Source organism: Rattus norvegicus, chromosome 5, assembly GCF_036323735.1.
Source record: "Rattus norvegicus strain BN/NHsdMcwi chromosome 5, GRCr8, whole genome shotgun sequence".
NCBI lineage: Eukaryota > Metazoa > Chordata > Mammalia > Rodentia > Muridae > Rattus > Rattus norvegicus.
In genome coordinates, this window is record NC_086023.1 from 127445191 (window position 1) to 127457900 (window position 12710).

At 49.6% G+C, this 12710-nt stretch overlaps 1 protein-coding gene across 2 annotated transcripts in view; it reads left to right on the plus strand.

The window, feature by feature from the left end:
- The first annotated feature begins 5743 nt into the window (after window positions 1-5743).
- The window catches only part of Glis1 (GLIS family zinc finger 1), a 189996-nt gene continuing 183029 nt past the window's right edge, over window positions 5744-12710 (plus strand). For both annotated transcript variants that reach the window (XM_006238561.4, XM_039111146.2), the window contains exons 1-2: window positions 5744-5896; window positions 6841-7138. In XM_006238561.4, coding sequence (XP_006238623.1) covers window positions 6883-7138 — 256 coding nt within the window. In that variant the 5' untranslated portion in view covers window positions 5744-5896; window positions 6841-6882. The remainder of the gene's footprint in view (window positions 5897-6840; window positions 7139-12710) is intronic.

The window sequence follows — 12710 nt, forward strand, 5'->3', positions numbered from 1 at the left end:
ACTGAGCTTCATGCCCAGGAAAGCCTTTTTTACTTTTTATTGTGAAACAGCCTCATGAAGCTGTGAAAGCTGGTCTTGAACTCAGTCTGTAGCAGGTGTAGTTCACCCTGCTATCCAAGTAGTTGAGAAACAGATCTGTGCCCTCAGGACCTATGCACATTATACAAATTGGATTCAATTTGGGTTTAAGATTTTCTTCTCTCTTTCTTTGCAGGGGAGGTTTGTATGGGTCTCACCATGTAGCCCAGACGTGCATCAGATTGCTGGTCTTTCTGCCCCAGCCTTCCACTGGCTGGGGTTCAAGGCCCATACCACCACACCTACCCCCATACACACCTACCCCCATACACACCTACCCCCATACACAGCTACCCCCATACACACCTACCCCCATACACACCTACTCCCATACACACCTACCCCCATACACACCTACCCCCATACACACCTACCCCCATACACAGCTACCCCCATACACACCTACTCCCATACACACCTACCCCCATACACACCTACTCCCATACACACCTACCCCCATACACAGCTACCCCCATACACACCTACCCCCATACACACCTACTCCCATACACACCTACCCCCATACACACCTACTCCCATACACACCTACCCCCATACTTTTGTTTCTCTTTTGGCAGAGTTTCACTCTGTTGCCCAGGCTGGCCTTGAACTGTGGAACTCAAGCATTTCTTTTGTCTCAGCCATGGACAGTAGCTCCTAGCTAAGCCATCTTTCACTGTCCTCTGATGCAGAAATGTTTTAATTGGGGATGAGTTCAGTTTATCTATTTTTTTATTCAGTTGCTTATGTTTTTATAATCACATAAAAATGCACTGTTGATTCCAAAGTAAAGACTTATTCCTGTTTACGTCTGTTTTATGGTTTCATGCAGGGTGCCGATCCATCCTGAATCTGTTTGTAGATGGTTTGAGAAGGGGAGTCACTCTTCTGCAGGTGGCTATCCTGTTAGAGTAGTCTTTCTTCGTGAGTGACTGTGGCGTGCGTCCTGAAAATCAACTGACTAGAGTCAGATACTCTGAACTATGAGAACCTTGATACATTTCTTAATCTGAACTTATTTCCTTACCTACAGTCTCTTATCGCCGAGACCTTGTCGGGAGATCAGGCATGGCAGTAAGCCATGCAGTGTCTATGCTCTGGGAGCTCCAGGGCACCGAGGCTTTAGACAGAGACCTGTCTCCGTATGTCTCATCCATTTTCTGAATGTAAGCTTGCACTCCTGGACAACCACAATGAGGGGATAGGACGGCTCGCTCTTTTTTTTTTTTTTTTTTTTTTTCTTTTCTTTTTTTTTTTCGGAGCTGGGGACCGAACCCAGGGCCTTGAGCTTGGTAGGCAAGCACTCTACCACTGAGCTAAATCCCCAACCCCAGGACAGCTCGCTCTTACAGGGAGGAGAAGTACTCATTAAACATGCAGGCACGAGTGAAACAGTGGTCTGTCCTTAATAATCCAGTGTGTGACAGACACAGACATTCTTCTCGTCTGGGGACGGACAGGCTACAGACTATTTCAGCCTTTGCAGAGCTCTCGCTCAGACTGTTAAACAAGGTAAAGCAGCATGGCAAGTGCTGAGATCCAAGCAAAGGCCACGAGTGTGCTCACGGAGAGGATAATCCTAGGCAGGGGACTTGGGAAAGCCTTGTGGAGGGTCCAGGTGAAGTGGGCACTCAGTGACTTATGAGTGGGAATGTGTAACGTGGGTGAGAGGGGAGAGTGTCAGCTCAGGAGACAAAACCCACAGCTGTGGTGGTGTCCAAATGCATTCTAGGCTCTAGATGGAAACTGTTCTAGTTAGGCAGGACTGAGGGTAAAAAGGTCAGATTAAAGACCACTGAGATGGCACAGGGGGCGAAGGTGCCAATTGGGAAGCCTGACGACCTCCACACGGTGAGAGAGAGCTGAGGCCCACAGGCTGTCCTCTGGCCTCCACGTGTTTTAAATATGATCTTTTTTTTTTCTTTTTCTTTTTTTTTTTTTTTTGGAGCTGGGGACAGAACCCAGGGCCTTGCGCTTGCTAGGCAAGCACTCTACCACTGAGCTAAATCCCCAACCCCTTAAATATGATCTTTATGGGTAGGGAGATGACTGAGTGGAAAGATGCACTCACATGCAGGTCTGGAAACCTGTTCTGAGTTCAATCCCACAAGGCCACCAAAAAAAAAAAAAAAAAAAAAAAAAAAAGAGTTCCAAGAGTTGTCCTCTGACCTCCACACATATGCCATGCATGGCACAAGTGCACTATGGATGTGCACACGCACACACACACACACACATGCACATACACACACACATGCACATACACACACACATGCACATACACACACATGCACATACACACACCAGACATATACACAGACACACACACATACACATATACCAGACACATACACACACACACACACACCAGACATACACACACACATGCACACACACACACATACACCAGACACATACACACACACACCATGCACATACACACACACATGCACATACACACACATGCACATACACACACCAGACATATACACAGACACACACACATACACATATACCAGACACATACACACACACACACACACCAGACATACACACACACATGCACACACACACACATACACCAGACACATACACACACACACCATGCACATACACACACATGCACATACACACACATGCACATACACACACCAGACACATACACATACACACATACATATACACACATGCATACACACACACACCAGACACATACATACACACACACACACACACACACACACACACATGTATGCACTCACTAAATTTTTTTTTTAAATCTTGATTTTGAGGTTGGAGAGATGGTTTGGTTAGGAGCACTGGTTGTCCTTGCAGAGGACCTGGGTTCAGTTCCCAGTACCCACATGATAATTCAAACCATTTATAACTCTAATTCTAGGCGATCTGGAACCTTTTTATGACCTCTGTGGGTACCAGGCATGAATGCGGTATACAGACAGACATATATGTAGGCAAAACACTCACACACATACAATGGGAAAAACCTCAACAACAAAACAACAACAACAACAACAAAACAACAACAACAACAACAACAAAACAACAACAAAACAACAACAAAACAACAACAACAACAACAACAACCTATTGATCTTATTTACCTGGCCATTGGGAACTGTTTGTTGCTGAGAATTAAATGGAGAAAGTGCCATGTCCAGATCTGCATTTCAGACTCATGGGGAGACCGCTGTGGAAGATGGCTTATTAAGAGGAGGGGAAGGAGGCGCTGAGAACAGGAGGAAGCAGAGTGAGGATGGGGAAGAGGGGGGCTGTCAGGGCACTTGTGATCCTTGAGGGCCAGCCTGGGATATGCTCAGGTTTCTTGTTTGGGTATTTGACAAGGGTCATTCACTGAAGGGTAACACAGTAGTGAAGAGCAAATGAGTAGGAAGGACGTTTGCTCTGGCAGACTGTGTCTGGGCCTGGCATATGAACTCGGCTAGTGTGAAAAGTATATTTACCTGGGTTGTGTAAATTTTTCTCCAGTGAAGTGGGGCCACAAGTAGAAAGCTTTAAGAATCTCTGGTCTAGGGGTTGGGGATTTAGCTCAGCGGTAGAGCACTTGCCTAGCAAGCGCAAGGCCCTGGGTTCAGTCCCCAGCTCCGAAAAAAAGAAAAAAAAAAAAAAAAAGAATCTCTGGTCTAGCCTGCTGAAGTGAGTAGTAGGCTTTGGTTTGCTCGTTTTGTTCTTTCTAACTAAAATAATAACGAGTTTTAATGTCAAAACTATGAAGAAAAGTATAGTGCATCGTCAGTTAACCCTTGTGTAAAGCTAAAGAGAATATATCGGGTATAGAAAATACTAACTTTGTTAGATCAATGTGTAGGAAAGTTTCAAAATCAAAGGTGCAGACTTCCTGTGTCTTCTTGCCCTTAATCGCTGGAAACAGGGCCACTTACTTCCTTCTAGGAAAACTGCATACACATACCAGGCTTGCACATCCGCAAGAGTCCTGCTGTGCGGTGCTCGAGAGGTCCACTGGATGAGAGCTCAGTCAGCCCATCGCCTGGCTACCTGCAGCAGACTGTGAGCACTCGAGAGGTCCCTAGTGCTTCAAGTACAAGGGCTGGTCAAAGGTAGTGACGAAGGAAAGAGTAAGTAAATGGGTTGTTGCTGTGTTGGGAAATTTGGAGAGTTTCTGCCTGCTTGTCCTGTTGTTTAAATGACTCATTTGGCAAATATTTTCAGTCTGAACTAAATGTGCAGTGCTGTATGTGTGTGTGTGGGGGGGGGAAGAGGAGAGAGAGAGAGAGAGAACAAGAACAGAGTGCTCAGCTCCTGGCCTCACAGACAGGCAGAATAGGTAAAGCCGGACCTTCCATCTTTCTTGCGTCTTGAGGCATAAACTAAGTAGGGCTGTTTGTCTAAAGCCACATACCTGTTGGCCAGAGCCCTACATTTCAGAAATGGGGGTGGGGTGGGAGTGGGAGGTTCAAGTACTGGATGGCCAGTTGGTAAGCTTCCTCCTTTCTACTCATATCCACTCTGCCCTAAAAGTGACAGCCCTCAACAACAAGTCCCCAGAAAGAGGCAAGGCCTCTGAGATGCCTGTATATCCCTGGGCCTGTGAGTTACCTGCACAGGTCTGCCGACACCTGCCGTTGGTAATAATGGAAGGAAAACATTGCCGTGGGAGTCAGAAGCCTGTTCTGCCACACCCTTCCCTGTTGCTTCTGGCCATGAATGTGGGGGTGGGATTAAATAAACCGTCAAGGTACTTCCAACTCCTTCTGATGTTTTTAAGTCTCCGAATAAGGTATAGGATATTAAATCTTAACATTTTGGTACTGGAAAATCTTTGTTTTGCCAAGATTCTGGGAAACTGCTTGGATTGTCTTCCTATGAACCTGGCCGGTTGCAGAAACACGTTTCCTCAGTTTAAGACTAGGCTGTCCATTCTCAAACACTTGGGTCAGTTGTCACCAGTGCATAGTGGGAGGTGTTGACAGCATGCAGAGACTCTTGGGCCTGCCCTGGATCCTTCACTAGACCCCAGAAAATCGGTCAGAGACCTGAATGAACGCCCCATTTTGGATGCCTCAGAGATGGGGGGCTTGTAGTCACTATGAAGCCTCATCAAGGGCTTCTTTTACAGTTGAGACCCTGCTGCCTGGAGCGCGGAGAGAGGACAAAACAAGGAATGAGAACAGAAGAATGCTGAGATCCCTTCTCCCCTGGATGGACACTTTCTAGAAAACAACACGAAAGTAAAGTAAGAAAGTGGGCTGAGGCCTGGGTTTGGATCCTGGCTGTGTTATTACTTGCTGTGAAATCGGTGCGACTTCAAGTGAGCTGATTAGAGTCTGCAAAGTGAAAACAACTTGTCAAGCATTTCTGTATTTGTTACCTCCGCTTAGTAGGTACAGCCATTCCCATTTACCCGAGAGAAAACGCGACCCGGGGAGGAGCAGGATCCTGCCCGGGAGCGAACGAAGCCGGCTGTGCTGGCTCTGCCTTCGGCTAGTCTCCTCTTCTGGCAGCCGCAGAGTCCGGCAGAGTCCCGGCAGCCGGCGGCATGCAGGGCTCCCGCCGCTGTCAAAACCTCAGCCTGATCGCGCCCCGCCCCGCCCAGGCCCCCAGGCGAGCGGCACGCCCTCGAGCCGCCATTGGCTTGGTCAGGCAGCCCCCAAGAGTCGCGGCCCGAGCGGCTGTGGGCAGCGGCCGGCCGCCCCGCCCCCGGGGTGTCGCCCCGTAGGACGCCGCGGCCGTGGCGGTGGCGGCGGCGGCTGCGGGGGCTGCGGCGCCAGAGGAGGCGCGCCGTGCTGTGCGCCCCGCGAGCCGCTGCGCCCGCGGCGAGGTGAGAAGGGGTGCGGCCGGCGCCCGGGACCCAGCGGCGTCCGGATCCGCGAGCTTTGGGGTGGCGCGGGGCTCGCCGAGGGGCAAGGCGAGTTTGGGGGCCCTGAGGCCTCGCTCTCGCGGGAATGATGCTGGAAATGATGCCGAGGCTCCGGCGTGAGACTTGCGGTAGCCGCAGCGGAGTGTGAGCCGGTGGATGGGGTGTGTGGCATGGCTGGTCTTGGAGTGCGCATCGACCCGGCGCGAGTGTGCGTGGGTGCAGGCGTGCGTGGGCGACTCTGGCTGTGCGGGCTCCCGGGCGCCGGGTCTCCTGGATGTACGTCTCTCGTGTGCGCTTTGTGGGCGTGCGCGCTCATCTTCAGCCGGGTGTCTGGCTAGTAGTGTGGCTCGCGGAAATTCTGCGTCTGCACCCCGCGGCGGTCCGTGTTCACTGCCTGGGATCTGTTCAGCCCTCCTTGGGGCACCTGGAGGTGCGCAGCCAGGGACCCATCTGAGTCTATTCCGGCTCTCCCGGGACCCTGCTCTGGGAGTTAAGCTGCTGCCCTCTCCCTGTCCCTTTAGGGAATTCCGGACAGGAACTCCCATCCCATCCTAGTTTACTGCCCTCTCCCTGTCCCTTTAGGGAGCTCCCATCCTATCCCTGGTCTTAGTCTTGTCATTCGTCTGAAGAGGGCTGACCCTGGGTGGAAGCGGATTAGGGTAAGAGGGCGCAGGGGCTTCTCTGGGCGCAGGGGCTTCTCTGGAACGTGCGGGACTAGGGCGACGGTAGTGAGAGGGGGACGATCACGATGCGCGGGGTTAGGTGGCTCAGGGATGGGGTCGGTGGTGATGCTAACTTCTTTTAGAGACCAGGACTAAATAGGACGTGACTGCCCAAACTGTAGTCCAGGGACCGTGGGCTCAGTTTACCGCTTTTTAAAGCCTGGTGCTTTCTTTCCTCCGCAGGAGCCTGGCGCGACCCCCAGCCGTGCGCCCCGCCCCGGCGCCATGCATTGCGAGGTGGCCGAGGCACTTTCGGACAAGAGGCCAAAGGAGGCCCCTGGTGCTCCCGGCCCCGGCCGCGGGCCTGCTGGCCTGGAAGCGCACATGGCCTTCAGGATTGCCGTGAGTGGCGGCGGCTGCGGGGATGGGAACCCACGAGACCTGCTGCCACGACTGCCGGTGCCACCACCACGGGCCCACGATCTCCTCCGGCCCCGGAGCCCTCGAGACTACAGCGTGTCCAAGGCCGGCGGCGGCAAGGGTGAGTCCGAGCGCACCAGTGTGCTGACCGCGGCATGCTGAGGTCAGGACTGCGCCGCTGCCACTGGCTCTGTAGGAATTCTCGGAAGAACATCATGGAACTTCCTTAAGAGTTCCTTAGTGGTTCAGTGTCTCTGTAGTTGATTGGTACTCGCCTGTCAGTCTGAACTGATACCTGGAAGCATCCAATTTAAACCAAATAGACATGTTTGAAAGTAGATGTGTATGTAGAAAGCTTGCATTACATAATTTTACTTCTATATGTTTCAGATGAAAGTTGTGTGAAATGTCAAAACTTTATTGTATGTAAGTGTATCAACTTCTGTGTCTAGTAATTGTTTCTAAGCAGCCGAAGGCATATTTTGAACTATCCCAATCTCTCAAAGAAAGAAAGAAAGAGAAAGAAGGAAAAGAAAACAAAACCGGAGGATTTTGGCGGGACCTCTCCCTTAGGAGCCTCAATTTCCCCATTAGTCAAGTTAGGAATTTATTATGCCAAATGAATTTTTCTGATTCCTGACATAAGTTCTTTTGAGTCTGTAATCCAGGTTGGGTCAAGTGTTGACTTAGAAATGGCTTTTCTGTGCTGGTGAAGCCAAGGCAAGCCCAGAACCCGCTATGGGCAAATTCGGGGACAGGTGCTGTTATTTTCCTGAACATATTCACCCAATCATAGTTAATTATTACCGACATGTTATTTATAGGTTTCATGTTAACAGATAATTAACCAGGCATTAGAGACTGTTAAGGGATGTGCCGTTCTGCCCTTTCATTCCCCATTAGCCGAACCAGCAACTTTGGGGTTTGATCGCGTGAGCTGCAGGACCTCTTTTGGAGTCAGCTGGTGTTTGGTAGTTTTAGACACCTCTGACCACCACCCAGCACCGTAGTCCAACTTGCTTCCAGTTTCCAGTCTGGATGGAAGAAATAAATGTATAGGTCTCTCGTTGGCTTTGTAGGAGAGAGGCGCTTCGTCTTCCGTCTCTTCTCCAAGGAGAGACAATTTTTTTTAAGGGAGCATGAATATGGGAAAAATGCTTATTGAGTATTTTTGCTGGGATGCACATTCGAGGGCTCTTTCCAGACACACACACACACACACACACACACACACACACACACACACACACAGAGAGAGAGAGAGAGAGAGAGAGAGAGAGAGGTAGTTGTGTAGTAAGAGGTTAGTGATGTTTAATGCAGAGAGCTCCTGGCTCGTGGACTTCCTTAAACAGTCCTTTCTTACAGTCAGCCCCATCATCTGCAGATCAAGTCCTGCACAGTCCTAGCAACGGCTGTCCCTCACACAGTCTGTTTCCTCATCGATTGGGAACATTTCATTTAATACTTTGCATATTCCCCACCTCTGTCCGGCTCAACCTCGATTATGTGTTGACCATCCATTGACTCTATGTAAAAGGTCTTCACGTCAGGGCTTCGTTTGGAAAGGACAGGAAAGGTAAAAGCGTTGGGAGAAGGAGATCCTTTCTTTGTACCTGAAGCTGGTCTTTCTGGTTACAGCTTCTAAACTGGTTTTCTTCCCAGCCGTGAGGCTGTTGGGGTGGGTTAGATGGCGCTCATTTGAAAGGTGTGAAAACTGAGTGGTAGCATCTGTGGCTGTGAGAGCTGGAGCCCTGGCATAACATGGGTCAGAGAGAGAGAGAGAGGGAAATCTGTCTGCGTGTTCTTCAGAGTCAGGCGAGGTCGTCTGAGGGAAGAGCAGTTTTCTTCCAGTCTTCTCAGGCTGCCTTCTTAGAAACGTCAGTGATGAGAGGACACCTTCTTTCGAGGCCTCTTCCCACCAAGAGTCCCCAGCTTCGCCGTCCTTTGAATGTGTGCCGTCCAGCCCATCCACTCAGGCTTATTAGAAACAGACTAGCAGAGATGCCGACTGAAGCGTATTTATTGCTGGAGCTGGAAATGATAAGACATCGAGCTGCACTGGGTGGGACAGTTATTTCTCCCCTCTGAGCCTCAGGTCTCCTTGAGACTGACTTAGACGAGAGCAGTTTGGGATTGAGATGGTGATGTGTTTGATGATCTTAGCCTCTGGATTTCCATTTGCATGGAGGTGTCGATGTCCACCACAGGGCCCATCAAACGGGGTAGTAAGGATGCTATTTAAACCGAAAAGGTCACTGTTGTTAATACTTGCAGAGCACCGTGATAGGGACAGCAGATTGAAGCATGACAAAGATTTTAAAATATTAAACGTGAAAGGCACCAATTCTGACGTGCTGGCTAGGAGAGGCCAAGAGGTGCTGCTGTGCCTTGGGTCTTCAGTGGCTTCTGTTAGCCAGTGAACGGAGAGAAGACGTCCTCGTGTGGTGTGGAGTGAGGGTTTAAATGATATATGCCTTCTGCCTTGGATAGACAGACCTTAAGCACAGGAAGGGACTGAAATATTTCCAGGTCTGCCCTGGGAGGGACTAGGCATGGGTGACGTCATGGACTAACATCGTCATCAACTGTGATAAGAATCACTATCTGTTTACGACCAAGTCCCACTTATCCAGATTCCAAACAGCCTACGAGGCCAAATTGCCAAATCCTGCATATTTAAAGTGATTATTCAGCACCTGACAGTCTTTTGTGAGTCCTGACAAGGAAGGAAGGGGAACAGCTTGGCTTTCCCTGGAGGACAGCTTCGAGGCCATGGCTGATGGTGCTTACTCTGCCCCGGCGCACAGTGTTCAGGATATATGCATGCAGGCTCCTCCCTCTGTCTCTGGAATGCGTGTATCGGGTGGGCAGACACTGGCGCTCAAGAAACGGACTCCTTTTTATAGATAAGTGCATGGGGGTTCCAGGATGTGTTCATAGCTATGGACAGTGAGTGGCAGTTCCCGAGGCCTCTAGCTCCAGATCCTTATGGTTGTGCCATGTCCGTGTGCTGCTAGAGCGTGAGAGCTGGCATTCATAAGTAGGGCCTTCCGAACGTCCCCGGAGAACTGAATTGCATTTGTTTTTGGTATGTCTCTTGTCTTAAATGTTTGGAAATTGGTAATCGTCTCTATGCCATGTCTAGAAGACTTTGTAGTTTACCAGATGATTCCACCCGTCCAAAACCAGTTCATGATGTTACTGTTTAACTCACAGCAATTCAGTGGGCCTGGTCCCTTTTTACCGTGTACCATACACAACAAGCCGAAAGGGGAGGTCGACGACGGTCACAAATGTGGACTCTGCCATTAGCAAAAAATGGTCCCCGTAACATGGTTGCAAATTTCCAAAAGTAGTCATTCTTGTAGCTTAAAAAAAGGGAAGGGAAGGGAAGGGAAGGGAAGGGAAGGGAAGGGAAGGGAAGGGAAGGGAAGGGAAGGGAAAAGAGAAGCAAGCAGGCAGGCAATTATAGGCTGTGTGCCTGGGTGTCAGGCTGCTGGTGCGGAACAAGGCATGGTGGTTTCAGTGTGCTATCTGGGCGAGTTTTTTTCATCAAGGCAGGAAGCTACTGCCATGTTCTGAGGAGGTCAGGAGAGGCCGGCACATCTGTAATAGAAAGGTATAAGTTATTTCTAAAGCGTTTTCCCCCTCTGGCTCTGGTGGGCAATTTGCTTGCATTTCATCCATTTTAAAGTGCTGGTCCTGGGATCCGGAAATAATCAGATCCAAATTTTTTTCAGTGCTTGAGGTTTCCAATAAGGGGGAGAAAAACCTGCTGGCCAAATGTCAGGCTCACTGAGACAAAGAGAAACAAGTACTGTGGGTATACAGGCGAGATAGGCGCTTGTTGCCGCTGCAGTCACAGGAGTTACGGATCCGGCGAATCTTCTGTAGCGGAAGAAGTAGCAGAAATGTAACCTCCAAAGATTCCATTCAGCTTCTCTCCCTTGTCTTCCTTCTCAATTCTCTAGAGGCTAACACTTGGTGGGCAGACTGGAAAGGGAGCCATCGCTTCGGATCGCGCCGTCGTTGGGGCCTTGCTGAGTCCCTGCGGTTGACCTGCGCTAGGCTTAGCTGGCCCAGGTCTCAGGGCCCTCTTGGCTGCGTAAGATGTGACAGGGTGTGCTGCTCTTGGTTGCTCCTCTCCCATGTTTCTCTTTTGCGTGAGAAGTGAAGTGAGCCCGCACGCTTATTTTTAAAGTGTGTTAAAATCCCATCAGGACATAAGTGCGCGGATCATTTAAAAGCTATATTCTTACGTTCTCTGCTCCGAAGGGTACATAATTATCATTTTCTTCGGTTTAATTTCATGGAGTTTGGCTAGCATCCTAGAGGAGGAGAGAAACCCAAGTTTGGAAGAGGGGTTTCATTCCTTTTTTGGATAGGATTAGAAAGAAAAAACAACAAACAAATAAACTTTATTTGGAAGTCGATCGTCAGTGAGAGAATTTTCACAGAAAATTTCAAGCTGACACCCCCCCCACACACACCAAATAAATGATTACCTGTGATTCTCTAATTTTTTTTTTTCACTGACTAGATTTTAGTTGCAGTTAATTTGAGCCTAAAGAGCCATGCTGTGTCTCTAGGTAGGGGCTAGTTTATTTCTGTGTGCAGAAGCACAGGCTGTCCAATTTAAGAAGAAATCAAGCAAACAGCAGTGGGCTTTGAAAAGTTTGACTGAATAACACAAAAAGCACCAACTAATTGTAGGCCAAGAGCAAACAACCTCCTCCCTCCCAACCCCCACCCCGACTTCTGAGGTAACTGTACTATCCCCCAGTGCTCATGAGTCCAGCCGTTGGAAACGGAGTACTTGTTTATCAACAGCCGCTGCCCAAATTAATAGTTTACAATGAAAAAAAAAAAAGTCTTCCTCCAGCATTGGAAGCAAAGTCCGGGCAGGGCATTGTCAGCTGAGTTACTGAGTGAGGAAAGCAGAAGGGGAGGGGGGGCCGTTTTGTGGCTGCTTTGGTCTCCCAAAGCCTTATTTATAAGAAACTGAAAGAAAACAGAGGCTGCTGCTGTGCTGGGTGGGGGTGGAGAGAACTCAGCTGTAACCCAGGGGTCTTATGGTTTCCAGTCACTGGGTGCATCTGTTTTCTTCTTTCCTCTCTTCCCCCTTAAACTCGAAATTATTGTCCTTGGGAAGGCTCCGGCAGAGGCAGAGCGAGCAAGAGGACTGTGTTAGCATTATGAGCTGCTGGGTTTTTAAAGTCGGCCTTTTTGAGTCAGATGCGGGATGAGGAGCCTTCGGTTTGTGAACTGAAGGACGCATTTCCTGTAGGGCCTGAGTTTGTTTGGTGCTTATGGGTGAACTGCCTGGAGCATACACGTGCACGTAGTACAGCGTGGGCGCACAGGGGTGCCTTGCTTTTCGCCTCGCACCCCAGTTTCCCCTCTGTGGAATGGGGAACAGTTTGATTGGATGATTCATATCTCTTTTCTGCTCTGGATCCACATTACCTAAGCGAGAGAGTTGGGAGGATCCCGAGCGTTGAAAGGGTCTTGATTTATCTCTAGGCCAGGCTAGGGCCTTGACTGTTCATTCGAAGTCTTGACTGTTGGACGTGAATGCAGAAGGAAAAGAGGGAGGCCCACTAACCTTTATTGAGCACCTACTGTGTGCCAGGTCAGACATAGTAGAGCTGCGAGGATATTTAATCACACCTGGCACCCATCCCTGTGTGGAA